General features: G+C 57.0%; 1 protein-coding gene across 14 annotated transcripts in view; it reads right to left on the bottom strand.

Annotated features, from left to right (window-relative positions):
• ARPP21 (cAMP regulated phosphoprotein 21) overlaps nt 1-25,850 on the bottom strand; it is a 138,771-nt gene that overhangs the window by 47,377 nt on the left and 65,544 nt on the right. For 5 of the 14 annotated variants that reach the window (XM_031951380.1, XM_031951388.1, XM_031951403.1 and 2 more), the window contains 4 exons: nt 10,326-10,434; nt 8,500-8,601; nt 4,496-4,533; nt 1,710-1,769 (listed from right to left, as the gene is read on the bottom strand). In XM_031951380.1, the coding sequence (XP_031807240.1) occupies nt 1,710-1,769; nt 4,496-4,533; nt 8,500-8,601; nt 10,326-10,434 (309 nt within the window). Of the gene's footprint in view, nt 1-1,709; nt 1,770-4,495; nt 4,534-8,499; nt 8,602-9,921; nt 10,012-10,325; nt 10,435-25,850 lie in introns of those variants that run through there. The other 9 variants (XM_031951412.1, XM_031951457.1, XM_031951434.1 and 6 more) reach the window with 4 other exon arrangements.

Here is a 25,850-nt window from a genome sequence, read left to right as displayed (position 1 = left end):
CAGAGGAAATGCCCCTGGGGCAGGGGGCAGAGAGGGCACCTAACCCCCCCCCCAGGCCCCACAGCCAAAGCTCCCCAGGCCTTTGTCCCCATCGGGCATCAGGGAGGGGCTTGGGCCTTGTATCTGGCAAGGTGGCTCCCTCTCCTGGGGTCCTGGGCCCCCACCTCCCCCAAAGCCCCTGTAGGCAGCTCTGAAGAGCAGATGGGCAGCAGGCCCAGAGGACCTGCTCCCAGGAGCCTGAGCAGCCTCTGCTGCCCTCCAGGTCCTCCTCCGCAGCCTCCCCAAGCGCAGACCCAGAACCTCCCCTCAGGGCCCTTGGGGTCGCGGCCATGGGGGCCACAGCGGGCTGGCTAACTCTGGCCCGTGGGCAGCTACTATGTCTGCCCTGCCCCTGGCTGGCTGGCAGAAGGGGGCAGGGCAAGGCTGGGCTAGAGCACCTCTTTGAGGTGATACCTCTGTGCCCAGGGCAGGGCAGGGAGGGCGCAGTGCGGGCCTTGCAGCCCCTGGGCCTAAGGGAAGGGGCAGAGGCCTGCGGGTCCCTTGGACTCTGGGGAGGGCCAGGACTTTGCCACTGATTGTCTCCTGGGCCGGCTCTGGAGCAGACTCCGGCCCCCAGAGCTGGCAGCTGTCCCTGTGCCGGCTGCTCTCTGCCCCCCGGCCCAGGGCGGGGGGCTATCTGACCCTGGGACACGCTCCTTTGTTTGCCACGTTTTTAGTGGGGACGGCTGCAAGGGCCGCCATTTGTGGCAAGGACAGGTGTTCCAAAAGTCTTGGAGCATTTGAACAGTCCTCCCTGATTTCTCTAGCTCCCCCTGCCCCCAGGGGCCCAACTGTGCTCCATTCAGCATGGGAACACTTGGGTGCTGGGACAAGGGGGGCTTTCCTGGCCAGGGGGATGGGAGCTAATCCCCACAGGCCCCAAAGCCCGGGGCCCCAGCCTTGGGGGGCTCAGCCAGGTGGCCTCCTTCCTTCTGGGTGGGGACCGGACTATGGCCCCCACAGGCCTTGGGGCCCCAGCCTCGGGGGGCTCAGCCAGGTGGCCTCCCTCCTTCCTTCTGGGCGGAGGCCAGACCCTGGCTCCCACAGGCCCCCAGGCCCCAGCCTCGGGGGGCTCAGCCAGGTGGCCTCCCTCCTTCCTTCTGGCTGGGGGCCAGACTCTGGCCCCCAGGCTCCCAGGAGCCCCCAGAGCGGCCGCGGCCACAAGGGCCAGGCCAAGGAGCCCAATCTGACGTCCCCACACTAACCGCGGCAGGAAGTGCTGCCCCCATGAGTCCCTGTCCAGGTGTGGGAGAAGACACAGAGCGGGGCTCTCTTTCTGAGGTCCCTGTCCCTGACACTGGGGGGTCGGCCCGCAGAGCTTGGCCCTAACTGGGCCCCGGGAGGGCCCAAAGCCGGCCAGGGCCTGTGTCCCAAAGTGAGCGGCCCGAGCGGGCGTCCCTGAAGCGAAACTCGCCGGGTGGCGGGCGGTGCGGGGGCCGGAGCACCGGCCCCAGGGTCAGGAGGCCCGAGGTCAAGCGGGGCCCCTCCCGGCTGCATGACCTGGGCCAGTCACTTAACCCGACTGCCTCAAACCCCCCAATGTGAGACGGAACCCGCGGCTTCGCAGACCCCCGGCACCCATCGCTCCAAGCGAGCCCTACCCCCCAGCCTCCTTCACACGGTGCCCCGGACCCTTGGAAAGCACACTGAAGAAAGGAGGCCATACCAACCTAAACTGCTGCCTTTTCCTACGGGTCTCCTTGCATAGGCTACTGTCCTCCAAGAGCCTCCTGGGAGAGAAGAACCAATGGTGGAGCCCAGCCTGAGGTTCTTGAGGCGCCCGGCAGCGGGCACAGGCGGGCACGGGGGGCACGGCAGCGGGATCTCGGCTCTCTGCCCCATCTAGGGCGGCAGCACGGGGGGGGGGAGCAGGAGGCTTCACACACATGCACACATGCACAGAGCCCCAGGGGCAACGCGCACACCTGGGACACCCCCATCCCACACATGCACCAACCCCCCCCCCTCGGGGGGCCCGGACCGGCGGCAGGACACGTGTGAGCACGGGCGCGGCTCTGTGCTGGCTGCATGTGCCCGTCAGTGGGGGCGTGCCACGTGCGGGCACAGACACATGCCTGTGTGCCCGGATGCTCGGTGGCTGAGGCGTGGGTGCCGGGGCGTGAGGTGGGCACGTGTGTGTACACACGTGTGTGGTGTGTGTGTGCCAGGCTGTGAGGTGGGCACAGGTGTGTGCATGCATGTGTGGTGTGTGTGTGTGTGTGCGCGTGCCAGGGTGTGAGGTGGGCATGTGTGTGTGCACGCATGTGTGGTGTATGTGGGGCAGGCTGTGAGGTGGGCACATGCGTGTGCATGCATGTGTGGTGTGTGTATGTGCCAGGGTGTGAGGTGGGCACGTGTGTGTGCAGTATGTGTGGTGTGTGTGTGGGCAGGCTGTGAGGTGGGCACAGGTGTGTGCTCACGTGTGTGGTGTATGTGTGTGCCAGGTGTGAGGTGGGCACATGTGTGTGCATGCATGTGTGGTGTGTGTGCGCCAGGGTGTGAGGTGGGCATGTGTGTGTGCACGCATGTGTGGTGTATGTGGGGCAGGCTGTGAGGTGGGCACGTGTGTGTGCAGTGTGTGTGGTGTATGTGGGGGCAGGCTGTGAGGTGGGCACAGGTGTATGCTCACATGTGTGGTGTATGTGTGTGCCAGGTGTGAGGTGGGCACATGTGTGTGATCACATATGTGCTGTATGTGTGTGCACATGTGTGCATGAACTTGATGCACATGTACACATGTGTGATGTGCATGGGCACAGGCGTGTGCACTGTGTGCACACATGTGCGCTGCGTGCAGGCGTGTGCATGTACTTGGCATGTATGTACACCTGAGGGATCCAGACCCACCTCCCCTTAGAAGCCAGGCCCCACAGGACGGGCCCCGGCATCACGACTGCCCCAGGTCACCCAGAGGGCTTTCTCCGTCGTGGTCGGCCCCGGCCCTCTCGCAGTAAGTGTCGTGGGGAGGGGGGCCCGGGCGCGGTGCCCGCTCCCCCGCACCCTCTGCCCGTGCCTCAGGAGCCGTGCGTCTCTGCTTGGGAGGGCTTGGCAGGATCCCAGGGAGAGGCCGGCTTGCTGAGCCCTGCAGGGCTCCCTGGCCGAGAGTGGGCCTGGGCCATCACGGGAGTGCTCTGAGCCTCTGCTTCTCTCGGGGTGGCCGACAGGAGCTGCCGGTGGGGGCTGGCCCTCAGGCACCTGGCAGCGCCAGCTTCTCCTGCCACCCCCCCAAGAGTAGATGCAGTGCACACACACACTGGCACTGAGCACACGCTGGCACACACAGGCTGGCACTGCACACATGCTGGCACTGAGCACACACACACTAACACTGCACACACAGGCAGAGGCCCAGTGGGTCCCCCCCAGCACCGCGCTGTACATGTGAGCCGACCCACCCAGTGACCCTCACAGTTCACCCACTTTCCTTTCCCAGAGGGAAGAGTCTCCTGGGCTCACTGGAAATGGCAGAAGGCCCGTGGCCCAAGACAGGGCTCAGGACGGCCTTGTGGCCAGAGAGGGGCCGGCTGGCATCTGACTGGGCAGCACCCAGCACAGCAGAGAGCACATGCTCAGGGTGAGGGAGCCCACGGAGCTCAGGGCCTCAGTAGGCAGAACGTGGGGGGCGGGGGCTCGGGGTCACTGACTTGCCACCCCCGGATGGGCATCTGTGTGGGACACTGCCCAGAGTGAGAGAACCCGGGCCTGGGGTCCACCCTGTGGCACGGGCTCCTCCAGATCAGGAGGCTGCCTCGCTTTGCGCCTCCTTGGGGCCCCCCCCATCAGAACCAGAGGGACCTCAGGGTGGGGCCCCAGTCCCAGGGATGGTTAGTGGTGGGGCAGGGGCCGAATGCCCCCAGAGGTGGGACCTGAGAGCCTGAGCTGGGAGGGACGCCGACCCTTCCCCCCCCCCAGGGCTGCCTCCTCCTAAAAGCGGCGTTTCAGTAAATGGGGGTCTCAACGTACCTGGGCAGGGGGCTCGCTCTTGCTGCTCTACACCCCCCCTCCCAGGCAGTAGCAGGAACTCCAAGCCCCTGCCCTCTCTTGGGCCAAATTTCTCTTTCCCTTCTCCTGTCACCCCCCCCCAACCCCCCCTTCCACTTCCCAATCAGTCACTGAGCTGATACAGGAGTCTCCGGGGGCTGTCCCCTCCCTCCTGCTGATAAGGGGCTGGGGGCCGGCAGTGCTTGCTTTGAGGGACAGCTCGGTTCTCCCGCCCCCTCATCAAGCCTCGATGTCGGAGGGTCCTGAGCCCAGGGAGGTGAGGATGAGAGCTGGGCTCTCGGAAGTGACTGGGAGTTTTCCTTAGAAACGAGCCAGTTACGGACAGATTCCACGGCAGAGTCCGGACACACGGACACACAAGGGGCATCATGCAGGGATCCAAGCAGGGGCACGGACACGCAGGGCACAGGATGGCACTGTTCTTTACGACACAGAAAAGGAAGGTCCTTTTTACCTGGTCTCCACAAAAAGGCTTTCCTGGGAGCAAACTGACTGAAAAATAAAAAGGCAGGCGTCAGATGGGGAGAGCCGGCCGCTCCTGCCTGGTTAAGTCCCCCTGGATGGAGAAGGTCGCTATCTTCTAGGATAGGAAGCGAGAGAACCGGGCCGCGCGCCGGCCGCTTTCTGGGGTTCTCCCAGAGCTGGCTCCAGGGGAGCCTGGTCAGCCTCACGGGCCGTGGCGGCCGGGCCGGGGGCTCTGCTGGAGGAGGCGTGAGTCTCCGAGCCCCCTCCCAGACCGACGAGGTTGGGCCGTCCCAGGAGCCCCTGGGGGAGAGCATGCACCCGGCCCAGCTGAGAGTGCGCACACCATGCAGCCGCAAGCCCGCCAGTCAGAGCCAGCCCCGCGGCAGCCCCCTTAGCCCTGGAAGACCACCACTTGTTCCTCGAGAAGGCCCCGGGTGGCTGGGGCCTTCTCATGGGGAGAGGACTGGCAGGAGCTGGGGAGAAAACTGGCCTCCATCCCGGGCCGTGCCCCCTCTCCACTTCCTCCCTCAGCTCTGGGGCGGGCCCGGCCGGCCTCTCCCTTTCTCTCCCTGGCCACGGTGCCCCGTGGGGCGGGGACAGCTCTGAGGAAGGTCCAGGGGACACTGCACAGGTGGGGGGGTGGGGGACGTTGCCATGAAGGGAAGCGGAGGCGAGAGGGGAACAGAAGGACCCCGAACCTATGTCCTCCCTCAGACCGCTCAGAGACCGCGGGCCCGGCCGGGTGTGGGGACCAGCCTTTTCCCAGCAAGGGGGGGCCGTGTCCGGAGGACACGGACGGAGCGATGGCCGCCAGTGAGGGCGGGGAACCGGGGCCTTGGCTGGGGGCGCGGCCGCCCGCCTGGGAAGCCTTCCTCGGGCACCGGGCACCCTATCACTCCCTGACATCCCGCCCGGGATGAGGCCCGAGGCATCCCTTGGGGCCCTTCCTCCCTTGGGGCAGCGCACGAACGACGGAGAAGACACCGCTGGATTCATTTTTTGGCAAATGTTCCGGTCTCAGCTTCGAGGGGAACAGAAGCGGCCCCGCAGCCCGAGCCGGCCTCCTCCCCTGCCAGCGCCATCGGGCCGCGCCCTCCCCAAACCCTCGGCTCGCGCTCTGCTGCTTACACCTCGGGCCCTGCCACACGCGGGGAGGCTGCACGGAGTCATCGGGAAAGGCCGCGGCCCGAACGGTGACTCCCGCGGGCCATTCCCTCTGCCCGCCAGCCTGCCCGGCTTCCCCCGCCGGGCCCCGGGGGTCCCGCCTCTGCTCGTCCCTCCTGGCCGACTGAGGGGCCGGGGGGCGGATACAAGCGGGCAGGGCCCGCGCTCCTCTCTAAGGGCGCCCCGGGGGAGCCATAGCAGTTAGTTAGAGGGGAGACAGTCCTGCAACGGGCCCCGCCCCCGCCCCCGCCCCCGCCCAGAGACCTCTCCCCACCTCTGGGAGAAGAGGGAGAAGCAAGAGGAGGAGGGGGAGGCCCTGGTGGCTCCCAGCCCGCCAAAGTGGAGGGTGAGTCTGGGGGCTTCTGGTCCGTCTCCCAGCCTCCAGAGCAGAAACGAGACAACAGTCCCTGCTCACTCTTCCTCTGCCCGGCGAGGGGCCCCGGCCCTGCCAGGCTAGCTGGTCTCGGCCCCTCCTGCTCCCCGCCCATCTCCCGCAGCCACCTCCAGCATCACTCCGCCCCCAAGCGTCTGACTAGGATTTGAACGCAGGTCTTCATGCCGGGGAGCCCGAGCTCCAGCCCCAGGGCGCCCAGCCCCTCCCACAGTCCGGGAGCCTCCCGCCTCCCTCCCAGCCGCTCTCTCTCAGCATCCTTTGTGGAACAACACGGGGAGGCTCCCACCCGGGCCTACTGGGTCATCCTCGGTAGCGGGAGAAGGGGAGGGGTCCGGCTGCGGCGGGGAGGGGAGCGGCTCGTGCTCACGGTCCCCAAGGCCAAGTTAGTTACCGCGGGGGACCCGGATCACGTGGCCCAGGCCCAGGCAGAGAGGAGTTAGAACCAGCCGGTCCGACTCCCTCCCTGCCAGGCCCCAGAGGTCCCCGCGGAAGGGCCCTAAGTGGCCGAGGCGGGCTCTGGCTCCACGTCCTCCCGCTCCGCGGCCGCCCCCGGCCTCAGTTTCTCCGAGTGGCTGCCACCCCGCAAAGCACTGCCGAAGGGCTCCCTCTCCTGCGGGTCCTAAATGTCCCGCTCTGGGATGGAGGCGAGCTATTAACAACGCATCGTCTGCATAACAAGCCTTGCTTCCAGAGCGCCTAAGAGCCATGATGGGCCCCTCGCCCTCCAGAAGCGCTCTGGGGAGGAGAGCCAGGGAAAGTTGCCGCTGCCCGCCCGGGAGCCTGGCCCGGAGCCCCCGCCCTCTGGGGGCCGTGACCACCGTCAGGCTAGTGACGGAGCACATCCCTCCCCTGAGGCGTGGGGCGGCCCTGAGGAAGAAGGACCCACGGGGGGGGGAGCCCGCGGCCGCTCTGCCTGAAGACGGGCTCCTGCCTCTTGCTGCCTTCCGGAGACAGCCGGGCTCCTCTGCTCGGACGAGGACCGCCTGCTCCCAGGGACCGCCCCCTTTCAAATAACGTTTCCCCAAGGTGGGAAGGCGACCCCGGCAAAGAAAGGCTTGGGACAAACAGGGAGACAGGGATTCTTTCCTGGTAAAGCCTGAACGGAGGTAAAGACCCCGAGCCAGAGGAGGGCCGGCGGCTCCAGACCTCGGAGCAGGCTCTGGCTCAGCTCTCAGGCCGCCCCCAAGCTTCCTGGGGAGGCAGTGGCCAAGCCCCGGCAGCCGCCAACCGCCCGAGGCAGCGCTTTCCAAAGGGGAGAGACAGAGGCCAGAGGGATGAGCCAGCGCCGGAGCTCTCCGAACATCGGGGACAGAGCGCCTGGGCCCCCACGCCGAGGAGGAGGAAGGCTGAGCAGCGGCTCCAGAAAGCTCTGGGACGGGCGGCTGAGGGCGAGGGACGCGCTCCCCTGGTCTGAGCTGCGTCGCCCTAAATTTCCTAACTCGTGAAATGGAGGGATGCCACTAGATTCCCTCTAAGGTCGTCTAGGATTGGGAAAGGGGTGTGTGTGAGTGTGTGTGTGTGTGTGAGTGTGAGTGTGAGTGTGTGTGTGTGAGTGTGAGTGTGTGTGTGAGTGTGAGTGTATGTGTGTAAGCACGGGTCATTACTGCTGCCCTTTTTTGTCAGATATCTGGGTTTCAAGAAATCAAAACAAAAAACATTCTCTTTTCCTCTCTCTCTCTCTCTCTCTCTCTCTCTCTCTCTCTCTCTCTCTCTCTCTTTCTCCTTCTCTCTCTCTCTCATTCACATGCACACTACCCCAAAAACATTAGAGCCTTTTCCCAAAAATAATTTCTAATCTGCTAACATTTTTTTCTTTTCTTTTCTTTTTCCAATTCTGGGTTCTCAGTCTCTCTTTCTCTACAAGTTCCATGGTTTCATGGTCCCTAAGAGCCATCCCTGAAGTCACACCCATGGGGCCATGTCAGCCTGTGCCCCTCAATTCTCTCTCCTCTTCCTAAAACCCAGCTAAGTCCCTTCTCAGTGTTGTTGTGAATCTCAAATGAAATAATATTTGCAAATAAATTCTTAGTACAATTTGCTAACATATGTAAAAAAATGGAAATCTTGCTTCCTTTCTCTTTCTCATCCCTTCCTTCCTTCCTAACTTCCTTCTTTCCCTCCCTTCTTCCCTCCTTCCTTCCCCCCTTCTTCCCTTTCCTCCCTTCCCTCCTTCCTTCCTTCTTTCCCTCCCTCCTTCCTTCCTTCCTTACCTCCTTCGTTCCTTTCCCCCTTTCCCTCCCTTCTTCCTTTGTTCCTTCGTTCCTTCCTTCCTTTCCTCCTTCTCGCCTTCCTGCCTTCCCTCCTTCCTGCCTTCTTCCTTCCCTTGCCATGACAGGCTGCCGGCCCGCAGCGCCAGGGGCTCCATCTCAGGGAAGGCTGCTGCCTGAAGCTGAGAACCATAGAGCGCTGAAGAGGCAATTAAAACAACTACTCACATCTTGTGCAAATATTCTCTCCCTCACTCTCTGATACTCCTCTTCTCTCTCTTCCATTGATTTACTTCGTTTGTCATCTCTAAATGGATGAATTCTGTTTTGCTGAACAGAAAGAAAAATCAGGAGGGTTACACAAGCAGAGCCGAGAGGGGGAGCCCAGAAGTCACTGTCAGCGGAGAATCAGCAATGGTGATGACAATGGCCCACCTGGAGGCAAGGAAGTCAGACCCTGGACTCTACCAGCCCGAGGGCAGAGGCCCGGGGAAGGTGCCCGATCTTGGGTGGCGGTGTGCAGGCTTATGTGAGCGTGTGGGGGAGGGGACCAGCCCAATGACAGCCCAGGTGGGGGGGGGGAGGGTGCAGCTCTGCCCTGGGAAGGCTTCTCATAGACTTGGTACCCATTTGAACACCCAGGGCTTGGAGGAGGCAGATTTCTTGTCGTTCTAAGCTACTGCTAAGCAAAGGAGGAGGGAACCCCTTGTAGGGGGAGAAGCACAAGACGATTTAGGGATTAGTGAAATGGGGTGAGGAATATGGACTGAGTGGAGATGACTCTGAATCTACCGCTTCGGAACCTCCCCAAGAGCTTCAGGAGCTCCCAGCTACATCCGGATCGGAATCGGCTTTTAGTCAATGGGAATCCACATCTGCTCTGCCAGTGAAACCCGGGAGCCCAGCAGAGGAGCGGCTGCCTTGTGCGCCTTAGCGGGGTTCCCAGAGTCGCTCTCTAGTTGTGGCTCCTTTAACTAGATAATACCCCGGGCTTTCATTCATTCCCTCCCTCCCTCCATCCATCCATCCGTCCAACCAATCATCCCATCCATCCCATCCATCCGTCCGTCCGTCCGTCGCATCCATTCCTGTTTTCGTTCAGCGCGCCCCGACAGAGCGCGGCTTTGGGTGGGTGCCGGCTTCACAGCCAGCCTGCATCGAGCCAAGATATGATGGGGGGACAGCGATAGGGAGAACCGAGGGAAAGGCAGTGCTTAAACTTGGGGTCAGCAGTTCCCCGAGGAGTCGGGGGTGACTCCCTCACCCTCTCAGAGGGAGGCCAAGTTGGGAAGCACAGAGCCAGGCGGGCCCTCAGACGCCCTCCGGAAACTCGAACGCCAAAGGCCACTTCAAAGACCCTCCGGGGGCTAAAGGCGCCGCCTCTGGGTCCGCTTGGCCCGGCCCCGCTCCCTCCCTCGCCCCTCGGGCCGGCGACGCCCCGGCTGGGCCGCGAGGACTCCGCTAGCCAGTCACAAGCAGTCACGCGCAGAGCGCAGAGCGGGCTCCGGCCCATTTCATGCAAACAAGCCAAGGCCTGGGACCGCCGGGGGCGGGGCGGGGCGGGGCGGGGCGGGGGCCGCGGCTCGGAGGGGAAGCGGCTCCGTGGGCGGAGACCGGGAGAGAAGGTTTGCGAAATCCGCCGGGCCTCACCATGGCAAGGTAGTCCGGCTATCCCGGCTGGCCCTCCGGCGTACTGATGAGCCCGCTCATTTGGCGCTGAAGGACAGCGGAAGGACACAGCTGTAGGGAGCGGAATCACTACCAGAGTTACCGGGCGCCCCGGAGCGCGGCTGGCCCCCAGCCCCCCGGGGCCGGGGATCGCGCGGACGCCCCCCCCCCCTCCCGCCCCGTCCCCGCATGCAGCAGCCGCGCTGCGCGTGCCAAGCCCCGCCCATGCAGCCCCGCGCAGCGCCAGCGGCCCAGGGAAGGGCGGGGAGGGCGGGGCCCGGCCGCGGGGTCCGGGGGGAGGCAGCCAGAGCACAGCCCGGAGCAGCAGTCAGCCCCCCTGCCCCCACAGCACACGCTTAGCCACGCCCTCCCGCAGGAGCACGAACCTGATTGTCTTCTTTATCAATACTAGAGTTATCTCGCTTCAAGATAAACCGCTTCTGGCCTTCTTCACCTTTGTCATCTTTTAAATGTTCACAGAACCTTTGCTCTGGTCTGCCAGCAAAGCAAAACACACCATGAAGAGCTTTGCCCCCTTCGGGGGCCTCGCTTCGCGCCCGCCCCCCGCCCGCTACCCCCCCCCCGCCCCCCGCGCACAATCCCCGCGGGAGGCAAGTGGGCCGGGGCCTTGGGCCTCCCTCTCCCGCGCTCTGACAGGGGCCCGGGCGCTCGCCGGCAGCCTCCCCTCCTTCCAGGGTCACTCGTTTATTCCCTCCATTATGCTGACCTCCCCCTCGCCTGATTTTTAATTAGACGTGCTCGGGTTCAGCGATGGGGGAATTGGGCTGGACTTCACTAGGATCCGGCGGACTTAACGAGTCCGTCGGAGCGCTCCCGGGCGCGGGCCGCACAGGCCCCAGTGGGCACGAAGATGAGCGGTCAGCCGTGGGGGGAGGGAGTCCTGTGCTTCGCCAAGGGCCCCCGCTGCCCTCAGCTGCCCCCAACCCCTCTCTAGTCCTGGCAGGCAGTTAATTGGGGGATTAAAGGAATTTTATTTAAACAACTTAATGGCTGATTAGCCTGAGGGGGGAAAAACACACCAAACACTTGCGGAGGATCGATTAGCCAATTGATTTGAAGTCCCCCTAATTATGCAGGTTTCTGCTGAGAGCGGCCTAGACTCCGAAGGGGTGCCGCCCGGTCTGGGAGACAGACCGAAGCCCCGAGGGGCTCTCCCCCAGCCTCAAAGGCCTCCTCCCGCAGCCAGGCCCGGCCACGCATGCTTCTCCCCCAGTCTGGGATCTACTCAGGCTTCGGTTCTCGGCGCCCGGGAGCAAAGCTCTCCTCTTGCCATTTATGGTGGCTGGGAACACCGGAGCCAGCCTCGGCATCCGGGGGACGTTCGTCCCCCAGCATCCTTATGCGTCATTCACTCTCCCTCCTCCTGCTTCCCATATAGAAATGACCTGTGCGGAGGCCCAGAGCCGGCAGGAAGGCTGCGGGCCCCCGCTGATTCCGCTCATTACCCTCTGGCTGCACTACATTACTGCCCAAACACTCCAGTCTTCCACAGGGTTTTCTGAGGCAGTCCTAGCTGAGCCCCAGAATAATTCTCCCAGGAGGAAAATATAACTGTCCCCATTTTCCATATGTGGGATGAGAAACAAAGAGACTGAGGAGTCTGGAAGATCTGAGCTCAAATCGGGCTACCGACACTTCCCAGTTGTGTGGCCCGGGGCAAGTCCCTGCGCCCTGTTTGCCTCACCTTCCTATTCTGTAAAAGGAATCGGAGAAGGAAGCGTCCACTCCAGTGTGTCTGTCAATAAAATCCCCAAATGGGATCACAGAGAGTTTGATGGGATAGAGGCAAAGAGCACCGCCAGGTGCTCCCCAGCTTCTCCTGAAGAACTGCTGGGGATCACTAGAGATCCCTCCCTGTGCTTTCCTCATCTCCCTCCCTCCTGAAGCTGCTCCATCTCCCTTGCCCTCTACATGGCATCCCCCGTCTATCTTCAAGGTCTGGCCCTTGCCCCTGCCGCCACAATGCCGGCTCTTTGGGCCCAAGCTTACCCCCCTTTCTTTGGTCTTTGCATGCCCTGGGCTCGGGACTGACCCCAATCAAATAAATGGAAGTGAGGGGAACGAAGGGCCAGAAAAGGGCCCCCTGCGCCTCTCCCCACGTGCCCCCGCGGCAGCTTAAACAGGAAAGAGCGGCCCTTTTTTCTAAACCGGTGACTTTCCCAGCGGCGCTAATCTCTCCCTGGCCCTGGGGGATACGATGTCTCCATCCTGCCTGCCTTCCTTTCCACGCCACCACCACGGTGAGTCACAGGCTCATCGCGGGAAATTGAGCACCTGGGAGTCTGTCTAGTCACGCCCACGCAGGCTGAGGAGCCTTCATCTCCATCCTCAGGGTCAGGGAGCCCTTACTCCTTCCAGAGGCAGCCTGTCTCACGTGGCCTGTAGGCGGCTCAAGCCGGATCGCTGGACTACCCGCTCTGCCCCAGTCCTGAAACTTTCCCTCTCGGGGAGCCACAGATCGCCTATCGTGCCCATCATGGAGGAGGTCACAGGCGCAATGCCCTGGCTGCTCCCCAAAGCTTCGGAAACCGGCTCGGGGTTTGGGGCCACCTCTAGCCTCCGGGTCAGAGGCTGCCTCCAGGGTATTTCCCCGTGGGCAAGATCTGGAGTTTCTTCCGAGGAGAGTTTTGCTATTTGGAAAGCCTCAGTTCTAAGAGGCAGAGGTGGGGTGGGGTGGGGCCAGATGAGTTTAAAACACAGAGACTCAGACTACAGACAGACAGACACACAGACACCGTGCAGTTACGGAAATAGCGGCTCGGTGGTTGGAGGGGGGGGGCTGGAAAGACCCGAATTCAGAACCCCCCTGTGTCTCAATTTCCTCATCTACAAATCAAGGGTAGCCATGACACCTCCTCGGGGAATTGTTATGAGGATCAAATGAGCTGACAAAGCTAACATGCTCTAAAAATGATTGTGCTTATTACTCGGACCCCAGAGAGCTGAGGGGGGAGAGAGGGAGCCCCTTTCTCAAAGGCCAGTGGCCCCCATCCCAGAAGCCTCAGAATGCTTTGTGCAGATTTTCTGGAGAAACTGGCTCCTCTGCTATCAGAACACACCAGTGCCATTCTTCTGTGCTCGAACAAAGCCCATTGTTCTCATATCCAGCCTCCCCACAAAGCGCTGGCACGTGTGACTCTCATTCAGTTTTGTTGCATCTGACAGCTTCTGTCTTCCCTTCTCCTGCCCTGACTTCCAAAGTCCCCCTCCCCCATGCTTCCTGCTTCTCCCCCTCCTGCCCCAGTCCTGGGTCCCGGCCACCAAATCCGTCTCCCTCATTTTAGCCCCCTCTTTCCAACCCTAGTTTTTCCTTCAGATTCCTCCTTTCAGATCAGAGCTGAAAAGATGACCTGTGGCCACCAGGGGTCCTTTCCAGTCCTTCCCATCCTGTCCAGGCTCCTTGGGGCCAGCACCTTCCCTGGAGCAGGAGTGCTGGCCCTTGTCTGTGCAATTTTGCCCTTTTAACAATTAGGAGAGTAGTTCTCTGGCCGGCAGGGTCAGGTTCTTAAACACATCAAATAAAAGACAGGACTGTAAGCTGAATCAATTATATGAAAATACAACGATAAAAATATGGTGGGGTTTGATAAGTTTAAGGACTACAAGTTAAGCACTGTTGTTCCTCTGCTGTTTTGAAGAACCGAAGGCAGATTGCAGCATGCTATTTTCACTGTGTTTTCCCCCTTTCTTGTGTTTTTCCCTTTCGTTCTGCCCTTTCTTTCACAACATGACTAAGAGGCTCAAAATGATTGCACATGTATGGCCTCTGACAGTTTGGCGGCTTCTTGGGGAGAGGGCAGAAAAAACGTGGAGCTCAGAAGCTTACAGGAATGAAGAGTGAAAACTATCTGTGCATGCAGTCGGGGGAAAAGGGCTATGGGGGGGGGGGAGAGAAACACTGGAGGAGGAGTCAGAAAGCTTGAGTTCCAGACCAGGAGATGGTCTCAGTTAACTCTGCTTTGGACTGATGATCAGTTCTCAGAGTCCTGGCTTCCTAGTCTGTAAATAGTCGGGATTGGTGCCTTCTCCAGGCTATCAATGATTGAATAATAGAGTTCTTTGAAAAGATCCTCCAGGCTCCTGAATCTGGCCTTCAGTGTCTTCCTCCTCCCCCATACAAGGAAAAAGAAGCCAGAGCTGACTTAGTCTGAAGCAGGGGCCATGTGCCTTTGAGCAAGGACTTGTCTCTTCCAGGGATGGGATCTTCTCATTTTGAAAAGTCTTAGTTTTAAGTGGGAGAAAGAGGAGACAGAGAAGCTTTGGGGCTAAAATCTGGGGGAAAGATGATTCTGTTTCTCTGACTTTGTTTTTCTCTGTCCCTCTTTGTCTTTGCTTCTGTCTCTGCCTCTGCCTCTGTCTCTGTCTCTCTCTCTCTCTCCCTCTCTTCTCTATCTCTGTGTCTATCTCTCTTTGTCTCTGTGTTTCTCTGTATCTCTGTCTCTCCATATACACTCACGGATACATAATTTTCTCTTCTCAATTCTACAAAGATTTTGGGCTAGGTAACCCAAGATCAAGCACTGAACCTGGGCAGGACTCCCAATTACCCCTGCCCCTCCCCCTGCCTGGTTTCTGTTCAGTCTCAAACCTCCCTTGGTGTCTGGCTCACAGCAGTCCCTCTCTCTTGCTGTCCCCACGTGTCTCCTCCCCAGGTCTGACCAGCCGCCCTCGCCTCTCCTCCAGACTCCCCACTGTCCCGCATCCTCTCCCCCCATCTTTCAATGAATCATGGCTGACGTTTCTCTGGTGCCCAAGCATGTACAAAGTGCTTTCTGTCCATCAGCTCATCCCCAAACACCCAGATCCTCCCTCTCCCCCTCATTTCCTCCTCCGCTCCCCCTCTCCTTGCCCACACGCCGCTGCTGCCTTCATCCTCTCCTTTATCTCTAGAATTCACTTAGAGTTCCCCAGCAGGAGCCCACAAGGGCCGGTGTCCCCTCTCAGAGGCGGGGGGAACTTCGGCAGCTTCTCGGGTTCCTCGCTGCACTCAGTGTCTTTGCCTTAATGGTGCTCCCTTTCTCTGATTCCTCAGAATGTGTCTGCTCTACCCCTTCCCTCGAATCTGACCTCCTGCTTCTTTTACCTGGGTCTCTCTTGCATCCATTTCCCTCCTCCAGCTGGCAGAGGGCAGGCACAAGGGCATCCACAGAGAGAATGGTCCTCTCTCCCAACCCCTTGGCTCCCCTGTCTCCTCACCCAAGTCCTTCTATGGTCAGCCTCCTCCTGAGACCCCTCTGCCCCTAAACACAGTGAAAATCACATAGACAACGGCGTGGAAGGAGAAAGCGGGGGAAAGAGGGGAAAAGTTGCAGAAGAAACTCTCAAGTGTTTGCCCCATTAACATGGGTTTGTAAGCAGTGGTTTGCCTCACTTTACACAACAGAAGGGCCCTGATCGCTAGGCTGTATGACCAGAACCACTGCCCATCGGGGCCTTACAGAGGAAAAGGCAGGGCGGTCCACTGGCTAAGGCATGGCACTGGGGGTCTGAAAGTCTGGGGTGCAAATCCCACCCCAGGCATTCGTGAGCACATAATCCTAGGTAAGCCATCGTTCTCGCTTCCTCCCATGGGAAATGAGGAGCTTGGATCCAGTGGTCTTCACAGCGCCTTCTCATCGCCGCCTTGGATTGTTGTGGAATACTGAATGTTCTGCAGAGGCTCCCACCTTAAAGGAGCTCTGCGAGCCTTCGGCAGTTGGGCCTTGGCTGGCTCCGACATTTCTGAGACGCTTTAGACCCGTGGGGTTCCTTCTGGGTGTCCCCTGTGACGCGATGGGCATTCTCATACTCCAGTTTGGCACCAGGTGGGGGCATCTTGATGCTTGTCGGGGGTCACCAAGGATCGAAAAGGTCCCGGATCCCGGTGCATGTCGCTGCTGAGCCTCAGCGTGGTATCTGAGAAAAGAGGGCTTGGTTCTTCCATGGGGACCCCTGAACGTCAGTCTCTTGGTGCTTGTCGGGGTCACCAAGGAGGCACAAAAAGGTCCCGGATCCCAGTGCATGTTGCTGCTGAGCCTTAGGTGGCTCTTCCATGGGAACCCCTGAACCTCAGTCCCTCCGTGGGAAGCGGTGTCCTCACAAGCCCCAGGGAGCTTAGAGCCACTCTCTGGTGCTCGTTTTTGAGCGCATGGCTTCCGTCCCTCTGCCTGGCAGCAGTCCCACTGGGACTGAGCACCGAGGGGTGAGGGGTGCTTGCTTCTTCAGGAGGCAGTGTCTGTCTCTCCAGTCCCTCCATCTTACCCATCCCCCGAGAAGCTAAGGCAACATCAAGTCACTCTGGGGCCTTGTCAACTGCTCCCTTTCGGGGCTAGCGGAGGTGGCCTGTGGCCTCTGGAGCCCATGATGGTGGCCCACGGTCCCGCAGCTGATCATCTTACTCAGAGGACCTCACATGTCCTCTCCCTCTGTCCAGAGAGACACAGCACTGGCCGCCCAGTCAGGGAAGGAGTCGCTGCCTTCCCCTCGAGTCCTCTGCGTGCTCCATCACAGACGGGGGCCCCTGAGCCGGCCAGGGTGGCCCTCGGTGATACTACCCCTCACACATCTCCCAGGCCCTCCATGGGACCTCCCTCTTCCTTGGGCCACAGGATTGAAGATCGGCTTCCCTCTAATGCCAGGCTGGCCCCGCTCACTGTGGAGATTTGTGCCAAGCCGCCTCCTCCCGAGTCCACAGCCAGTAATTCTTAGCTGGGCCATCGAGCTGGAGAAGAGCCGCCTGGAGCCGCAGGGAGTCAGGGGGACAATGGTGATTACCGAGCCAGATGGAGTCTGGTCCGAAAGGGCCGAGCTGGGTTGAGCGTGACAAACTTCACCCTTGGAGACTGGAGCACTCAGTTTCCTCCCCGGGGGGGGGGGGGTCCCAGAACCTCCCCGGATGGTTTGGCCGGCCCGGCTCACAAAGGGCAGGTTTTCTTCTCCCTACCCTCCCTTGGCACAAACTAGCAGGTTGGGGGCCGTCTGCTGCCACTTGGACAACTGCGCCCAACTTTCCTGTCCATAGAAAGGACACAAAAGCTGTCTAGCAGCAAGGGCCCAGAGATAAATCCATCCGAACGTTGCTGGAAGCCAAGGCTCTGCACCCACTGGGAGAACTGAGGGAAACCCCAGGGTCCAGATGTGAAGATGTTCCCAAACAGGGCCCTGTGTCATCCTTGGTGAGGGGGGAGGAGAGGGATATGACTGGGAAGGTGTCAGAACTCCCTTGTGGGAAGAGGCCCGAGGATCGGGCGTCTCCACCTCCGTCATGGGGTCTCTTCGGAGGCCCCGCCTTCCCTGCACACGCCACAGATCCTACGGCCCTGAGCACTGACAGCCCCCGGTGTTGTCCAGAATCTGCTTGTGGACTAGAAACGGGGTCAGGAGCTCAGAGCGGACCCAGTTCCTGTTTGTCTGGATGCGACATCTCGCTGCCGCTGGGGGAGATGTGTGGAAGAAGGTCGGATGATTCTCAATCGAGTCAGAACTCCCAGGGGCCGAGATGGACTTGAGCTTGGATTTCCTTAAGCAAGATGAAGTGGAGGTTGGGGCCAGCAGCCTTTGACCTCTGGAGCCCGGGGAGCAGCCTCTCAGCTGGAGGCAAGTGGGCCCCCTTGCCCCAGCTCCATCACCTGTTGTCCCAGAGGGCAGTGCCAGGCCTAGCTCCAGCCTCAAGCTGGCACTGGCCACAAAACCGGGGGGGGGGGGGGGGGGCCTGTCCAGCGCCCACAGGAGAGCACTGCAGCCCCCAAGCCCGTGGGTCCAGGGACCCCCAGCAAGTAGAATCATCACCCCTGGTCTGCTGCATCACTCAGGGACAAGCCCCAGCCCCAGGACGGCCCCTTCGCCTGCTGGGGCTGGTGGCCAGCCCTCATTTATCGGAAGCGGCTCATGGAGCTAAGCATCCTCCCCCAAACATGATCCTTTTGTGTGTGGGGGGGGAGGAACCTCCTCCCCCACGGCAGAGACCAAGAGCCCAGCCCTGCCCGGCCTCAGCCCCCTCTCCCAGAATGGTCTGGTCCAGGACAGAGACCGCGGCCCTCTCGGGGTCCTGCCCCTGTGCCCCCTAGGCCTTCTCCAAGGCTGCCAAGAAGCCCCCTGCCGGGGGGGGGGAAGGGGGAGGGGCACCCCGCTTCTGTGTGCCGCACCTGCCTGAGACCGAGGATCCAAGTCACCGGGAGTGGGTGGTGAGAAGGAAGACAAAGGGAAAGCGTGAAGAGATGACAGCCTCCGTGGGGGAGGGCGCCTTGGCAGGGGAGCGCTCCCACAGCTTCTATGGGATTGAAAGCTCGGGGAAGGGGGAGAGCGTCACAGAGCTCGCCCCCGCACTTTCCAGATGAGGTGACTGAAGCTCCGAGTGGGAGCTGCCGTGCCTGGGAAGGGGGTCACAGAGGTGCTAAGGGGAGAGCTCAGCTCCCCTGGCTCCCGGACTACAGCTCTGCCCGGGGCCAGGCATGTGGCCACCCTGCACCCGGACGGCCTCGCCCTCGGCAAGAGCCCGGCAAAGTCCCCGGTCCCAGTTCCAAGCCGGGTCCCCTAACCCTGGGTCACACCTGCCTCCGGAGTTCTTTCTCTGGATCTAGAAGTTCTGCAGATGCAGCTGAGAGGGCTCCCCCTTCCTCCTCCACCCCACAAAGAAGTAAAAAGCCTCTTAGATCTGAAACCGATGCCCCCAGAAAAAGTACAAAAGGAGGCACGAGGAGACAGACATACACACGGAGAGGGAGAGTCAGAGACAGAGACACAGAGAGATAGAGAATCAGAGACAGAGAGAGGTAGAGAGAGTCAGAGACAGAGAGATGTAGAGAGATAGAGAGAGAGATAGAGTCAGAGACAGAGAGACAGAGATGGAAACAGAGACAAAGAAAGAGACACAGAGACAGAGATAAAGAGACACACAGAGTCACAGAGAGAGGAGAAGGAGAAAGAAGAAGGAGATAAAGAGGGAGAGAGGCAGAGACACGGGGACAGAGAAAGAGAGAGACAAACAGACAGAAAGAGAGAGCCAGCCAGCCAGAGACAAAGACAGAAACAGAAACAGGGAGAGACAGAGACACAGACAGAGATAGAAAGAGAATGAGATACAAAGACACACACACAGAGTCACAGAGATTGGAAAAGAAAGAAGGGAGAAATGGCAGGGACAGAGACAGAGAGTCAGAGATGGAGAGACAGATAAAAAGACAGAGGCAGAAACAGAAGGAAAGAGAAGAAACAGGGGGACAGGAGGGAGGAAGGGAGGGAGGGTGAGAAAGAGAGAGAGAGAGAGAGAGAGAGAGAGAGAGAGAGAGAGAAAGAGAGAGACAGAGAGAGAGACAGAGAGAGACAGAGAGAGAGACAGAGAAAGACAGACAGAAACAGAAAGAAAAACAGACATAGAGTCACAGGAAGAGGAGGGGAGAAGAAAGGAGAAGCAGGGGAAAGGCAGGGACAGAGAGAGAAATGGAGATGGAGGGACAGATAAAAAGACAGAAACACAGAAGGAAAGGGAAGAAAAAGAGAGAGAAAGGAGGGAGGGAGGGTGAGAGAGAAAGACAGAGACAAAGAAAGAGAGGCAGATATACACAGAGTCACAGAGATAGGAAAAGGAAGAAGACAGAGGGAGGGAGACAGGGATAGAGGCACAGAGGGAGAGAAAATAAAATGAGAGGGAAAAAAGAGAAAAAGAAAAAGGAGGAAGGGAAAGTGGGAGGAAGAGACAGAGGTATGGGAGAGGAGAGGAGAGAAATAGAGGGAGAGAGAAGCAAAGGAGGGGGAGACAGGAAGATGGAAACAGGACAGACAGAAGAGGCAGACACAGAGAACATAGAGGTGTGACCGAGTCAGTGGGATATGGCAACCAGATAGAACATAAACACAAGCATATGCTTTTCTATTCATTTACAGATTGTGAAATCATAATATTGACAATGATTTTAATGGACAAATCTTATGAAAAACAGCTTAGAATTCCTCAAAGTAGTAACTCCCTGAGATGCTCAGGCTCATGACTCCTTCTCCCTCACTCCTCTCACCCCAGACAACAGAGTGAGAACAAAGCTACTTGGCTGGCCTCCAGGAGGCCCTTCTTCTAAGCAGCCCTGGGGGGCACTTCCCCAGAAGTGGGAATTGCCACACTCCCCATGAGCAAGGAAGATGGAGAATGCCCAAGGGGCGAGTAAATCCAAGTGAAGAGCTCTGAAGGGGCAGCCAAGGTGACCTGGGCCCGGAGAATCAACAGGCATTTGCTCAGGCTTGTTATGCCCCAGGAAGTCTGCTACTGGTTAGAGCTACAAAGGAAAACAGACCATTCCCCAAGTGTTCCCTTTCTGTTGGGTCTAGGAACTTTTCAGTGATTCCATCATAGGAAGACGATCTGAAGATCTCTCCCGCAACAATCCCTTGATCACTTAGTCTAAGTTACCAGAGCATAGGATGACCCTCAGGGTCTCTCTCCTCCCTCCTCCCCCCCAAGGTTCTTGGTCTAACTCCATTGAGCTCTAGGGAACAAACACTGTCACAACACAACTGCAAGACACAGGAGAGCTCGGTACCAACAAAAAGAACCCCCAGAGGAAATGGGAGCTACCGATACTTGTATCACTACTCCAATGGAAAGTGTTTAACTATGTAACTCTATTCTCACTATGTAACTCTGTAATTCTCACTTCTGTGAGGGCATCCGTGGACACATTTAGTTGATGTGATAAACAGTATCATGGAATTACAATTTTGGGGATATTGGAACAATGTATAACTTGTGGGAAGAAAGGAGACCTGGGAATCTACAAATGGCAGCAGCCAATTGGTGTGAATGGAGTATGAAATGATTATCCCACTGGGGGAAATCCCCAGGCTCATCCAAGTAGCTCCTATTTCCAGAAACGGAAGCGACTCCTTTCTAATAGGCTCCAATCCACCTGGAATTTCCACAGTCCCCAAGGTGGTATTCACAGAGACTCATGCATGGACTGCGGCAGGATCCTCCTGATGGAGCTCCTTGAAAGGCTTCCAGTACCTCCCAGGACCAGTCTTGCCTTCTCCTCAGAGATGCTCCTTGGCATGTGCCCTTCGCTCCTTCTCAATGCCTTTTAATGAATCCCCACTACCTACCAAACAAAATCCAAACTAATGATTTACTGGAAGCCTACTGGATAAATGAATAATGCTAACTGTCAATATCAATATTGTGAGTTAGTTCTTTATCCCTAGTAAATGACTTCTTCAGCAACCACTGTTGACTTTTGGGGTGAAATGAATAGTGAGACAAAGGAGAAAAGGATGAGTATGAAAAAGAGCAGCACAAGAATGGTCTCATTGGGACCGACAAACAGGAGCACTTGTTATTGACAAGAGATATATGGCACACCGGCCATCAAAGCCAAGTAGGGACTCAGATCCCCTGGGAAAATCCATCAAAGGGGAAGAAGTAATACATAGAGAGACACGGGAGAATAAATAACCAAAGACTACAATAGGAGGAAGGAAACTCAGTTAAAAACCACATCAATAAATCAGAAGGAATGGTATTAACAACAGAAGGATCTATGGTTTACAGGTCACCCAAATGAGCCCAAATATCTATGAATAAATATTGCACAAAAAGAAAATGAATCAATGCCTGATGAAGTAGAGGGTTCTATGGATTCCCAAGAAAGCACGGAATCCCAGCAAGATGTATCTGAATGGTTTAAGAGAGAAATAAGACTTGTGGAAACACAATTTATAGACTTCATAGTAGAGATAATTGGCAGAATATTAAAAAAAGAAAATGAATCCATGGTGCAAATGTCACCAAAGAAGCAAAAGAGAAAATGAAGGACCAGGAATGCAAACATACAGAAGTCAAGGACAATCTGGAAGAAAAGAAGCGAACAATAATAATGCTAAGTAATAATAATTACTTGGCAAGCAACTCATGTTGCTTTCAAAAGACTGAAGGATTGTAGATGTCTCAGAAGAAAACAAGAAGTTTAAAAAGTCCACAATGAGGGAAGAAGAGGGCCACCAAGTTTTTCTTTTGTCCCCCTTCCAATGCCAATTGTCACTATGCTAGAAAGAGCTTCGGAAGAGTTGGCCTGTGGGGCTTGCCATCTCACAATAACGCTACCCTTGCCCCGTGAGCACTTGCCCAGGGCCCACAGGCAGGAGTCCTGGAATGATGCAGGGTTCACAGCCTGTGGGGGGACGCCTTGTCCTTGTTGAGGAGGGAGAAGTCATTTTCCTAATGCTACCTTTGTAAAGATGATTCCCAGCACGTTTCATCCTGCTGATTGCATATAAATAGGGTAACCTATTGAGATCAATAACACTTCTCTTCCATTTTTGGCCACCAAAGACTGTCTTTAAGCCATTCTAACGCCCAGACCCAATTCCTGCTGGGGTTCATCTTGCTCCAAGCCTGTTTTTGCATTATTCAGAACATGAGTCATTTCTAAGCTGTGGTCATGAGCTGCCCCAGCAGATAAGCTACCTCAGCCCCATGGTCATTGCCTTTCCGGAGAAAAACTAGCTCTGGCTGTCCCTTCAACAGTTTGGTTTTGGGAGAAGATAATGTTTGGAGGCCTCAATGGTGTCTAGGCAAGACTAGTCAGTTGGTTTAGGGTTTTGCTGTTGTGCGTGTTTGTTTGCGTTTGTTTAGGATATGGGGAGACTTGATTTTCATTCCTTATATGTGGCATTATATTCCAGCTAACATTCTACGAATACATGGCTATACTCTGTCACCCCTACTTGAGTACAAACTTCACTGGAGCAGAGATTAAATTATATTTATCTTGGGATATCCCCCAGAGGCTGATACATACATAGTCGTATACATAATAGGCACTTAATAAATATAGCAAGCAGGAATGGAAGGAGAGAAAGAAAGGAGAGGGAACGAGGGAAGAAAGGAAGAATAGGGAAAGGGGGAGCAGGGGGAAGGAAGGTTGTGTACAGAATGTTAGAAGGAAACTACATTTGTTGCCATTATCACTTGTTCTATTTCTAGATTGTGATTTCTTTTCTGAGTGTCACCCCAGAGTTCACAGAAACAAGAACTACACAGAGAGAGGGGCCATCCCACAGGGAGATTGCTTTCTGGGCCAATCAGGAAGTGATGGTTGAACTCTGAGCTCCAACATCGCCTGGAAGGGCAGCTAGAGCTGCTTCTGCAGATGGCACAATGTTTTCACCTCTGACCTGAGAAGTGCTTTGCAGACAGTAGGGGATTAATCCATATTGTTGAATTGAATAAAGAAATTGGATACAGTATTCATGTATAGCTATCCTTCGATCCATTTACCTCTAAATATTTCAGCGATAATAGATGTACATGTAGGGATATAAAATCAGTGTAACATTGCTCCTCAGCAGCTTCTCCTGTGTCAGCCTTGTTGATGCCCTGCCGCCTTATCTCATCCAGAGAAGTCCCGCCCCAAGTGCTAGAGACTTCCCCATGTCTCTCTGCCCTCCTCTCAAGCCAGAGTAGCCTAAGCTGGGACCTGAGCTCCCTCACTCTCTTTCTTTGGCAGCCACTTCCATGCACGTAGCCTACCTTCCTTCCCTGGATGATTTACATGTCACTTCTTTGTCATTAATAAGGACAGCCGGACATTTTTTCATTGCTTATGTCATAGCCCACTCTTGATCAATCTCAGCTCCCCATCTTTATCTTCTGTCCCATCCAATAGCTTTGAGTTACCACAAGTTCTATTGATCCAATAGAGCCTTTGAATAGGAGACATTAAACCAAGGCCTTGGATTCCTTGGGAGGATCTCATCGAACCCCTTAATTTATCTGGTAAGGAGACCAGGCTCCAGTTCTGGATTCTTTAGAGGAGGGGGCTCTAGAAATGAGCTGGAAGCAGTGTTGGCTAGCTGGGGCATCTACTGTCTATGGTCAAGCAGCGGCTTACAGAAAGATGACTGGTGCCAGAGGCTCCCTGACTTCCAGTCTAGCCTTCTACCTTGCCACCCTAGTGTAGCCAGGATAGGAAGAGCAACCGTGTGCAGGAAACTGAAAGAGTTCCCAAACATGTATAGGGGACACGTAGCTGGTCCATACACTTAACTTCATCATCCCTGATCTAATATTTCCTCCTCAATGACTAAAATGTAACATCTCTTTCAATTACTCAGCTAAGCTCAGAGCCTTTACTCTAGTATGTGAAGTAGTATTTCTTTTATATATTTATATGAATACAATGAGGATATGTCTCAAAATATAAAAGTAATATATATTTACTTAATAAATTGGAGAAACGGCCTTTCCCAACTGTAGTTACACATGTAGGATCTCTTTCCCTCTCTCTCTGTCTCTGTCTCTCTCTCTCTGTCTCTGTCTCTCTCTGTGTCTCTGTCTCTGTCTCTGTCTCTCTCTCTCCCTCTCTCTCTCTCTGTATATATATACCTGCATATACACATTTATGTTATGAGCCTCTCATTATTAATCCCCTAGTCTTTAAAAAAAACTTAAGGCTACTAAATATGCAAGGAAACAGGTAGCAAAGCACGTGGGATCCTTTACGTTCTTTTTTAGGCGTAAGAAAGCTCATGGCAGGCCTTCATTGGAACTATAGATGACCTTTCTTCCCTATTGGAAATACAACCCCTCGCCAATTGGTTAACTCGGTTCTCTTCAAAGAACTGGGCTTAAAAGGCTCCTTCACTCCTTTGATTAAAAGACCCTCCACATTCTATTCCCCGTCTCCTCCAGCCTCTCTGCAGCTGCCACAGGCAAGCGGTATTCTTGCTCAGCTGCCGGGCACCTGGATCCTGATGGCTGCTGGTGGGTGAGCTCCCACCGGCTCTCTCTAGTCTCCAGAGATAAGCACTGCCTAGAAGCCAACTGTAACCGCAGCCTTCTTTCCTCCTTAAGGAGACACTAACCCTTCCTATTCTGTCCATGGCCCCGGCTTTGGAGGTGGGTTCTATGAATAAATTGGGTGAATTTCCATTTGTCACTGAGTTATGTGCTTTTAATGTCATGCTCTCTGAGTCATACATGCCCTTGGGCCCCAGCTGGGTACAGGGAGCCCCACGTCGTTGTGATGAGAAGTCCGTGATGTTTGCTCTTGTTTCTCAAATCTCCCCCGGCCCCCTCCCCTCTGCCATGACCCTGGACTGCTAGACACTGGGGGCTTCCTGCAGCCCCAGCTCCAAGGACTCCTAATCCCATTGGTTCTGTGTATGAGGTAGATGGGAACGTGTCTGAATTGTGGGTCCAGGAATCATAAATCCCTGCATGAAGCACAGGAGCCCAGACTCTCCTGAGAACTTCCACAGCGAGCCAGCAAGCTGCTTATGTGCAGGCCCGTGCCAGGGAGCACCAGCCCCACGCCCAGACCCCATATGGGACCTCCCCCAGGCTGCCAAGGTCAGAGCCAGGATGAGAGCAGCAGACACCTGTTCCTATAATGCCGAGCGAAGACCGTTGACATTTGGCTTGTCCCTTAACAGGCCACCACTTGCTTCCTCCAAGGAACAGGCAGGGTTAGCAGCTGGGCCATTGGCTGGAGTTGAGATGCTCTCATTCTGGGAATGGGAGCCATAGTCTGCAGCAGAGAGGTCAGTCCCAGCTGAGCTGCACTCCCGAGGCAGCCACAATGAGGAAGGGGAAGGGAAATAAAGCTGCTTCAGTGCCTGACCAGTGGCAGCCTGGGATCTTGGATGAGGCGGGAGCCAGGAGCTTTGTCCATGGGTCCGAATAGTTCCCGGGGAATAGGGACAAGGAGCTTTGAGGGCTACGAGGTGGGCAAATATCCGGCTTCCTAGGAAACTGCGGTCCCAATGCCCACTGGCACAGGTGGGTAGAGATGGCAAAACAAGACACTGATGTCATCTCTCTGGACTGAAGGGGGAGCTGAGTAAGGGAGCAGCAGGGCGATCGCTGCCAGGTGGCTGTGATTTCTTAAAGAAGAGGTGCCTTTTAGGACGTGGGCATTATACCAGAT

The sequence above is a fragment of the Sarcophilus harrisii genome, chromosome 1 (genome assembly GCF_902635505.1).
Source record: "Sarcophilus harrisii chromosome 1, mSarHar1.11, whole genome shotgun sequence".
In the NCBI taxonomy this organism is placed as follows: Eukaryota; Metazoa; Chordata; class Mammalia; order Dasyuromorphia; family Dasyuridae; genus Sarcophilus; species Sarcophilus harrisii.
This window is presented reverse-complemented; position numbering and strand designations above follow the sequence as displayed.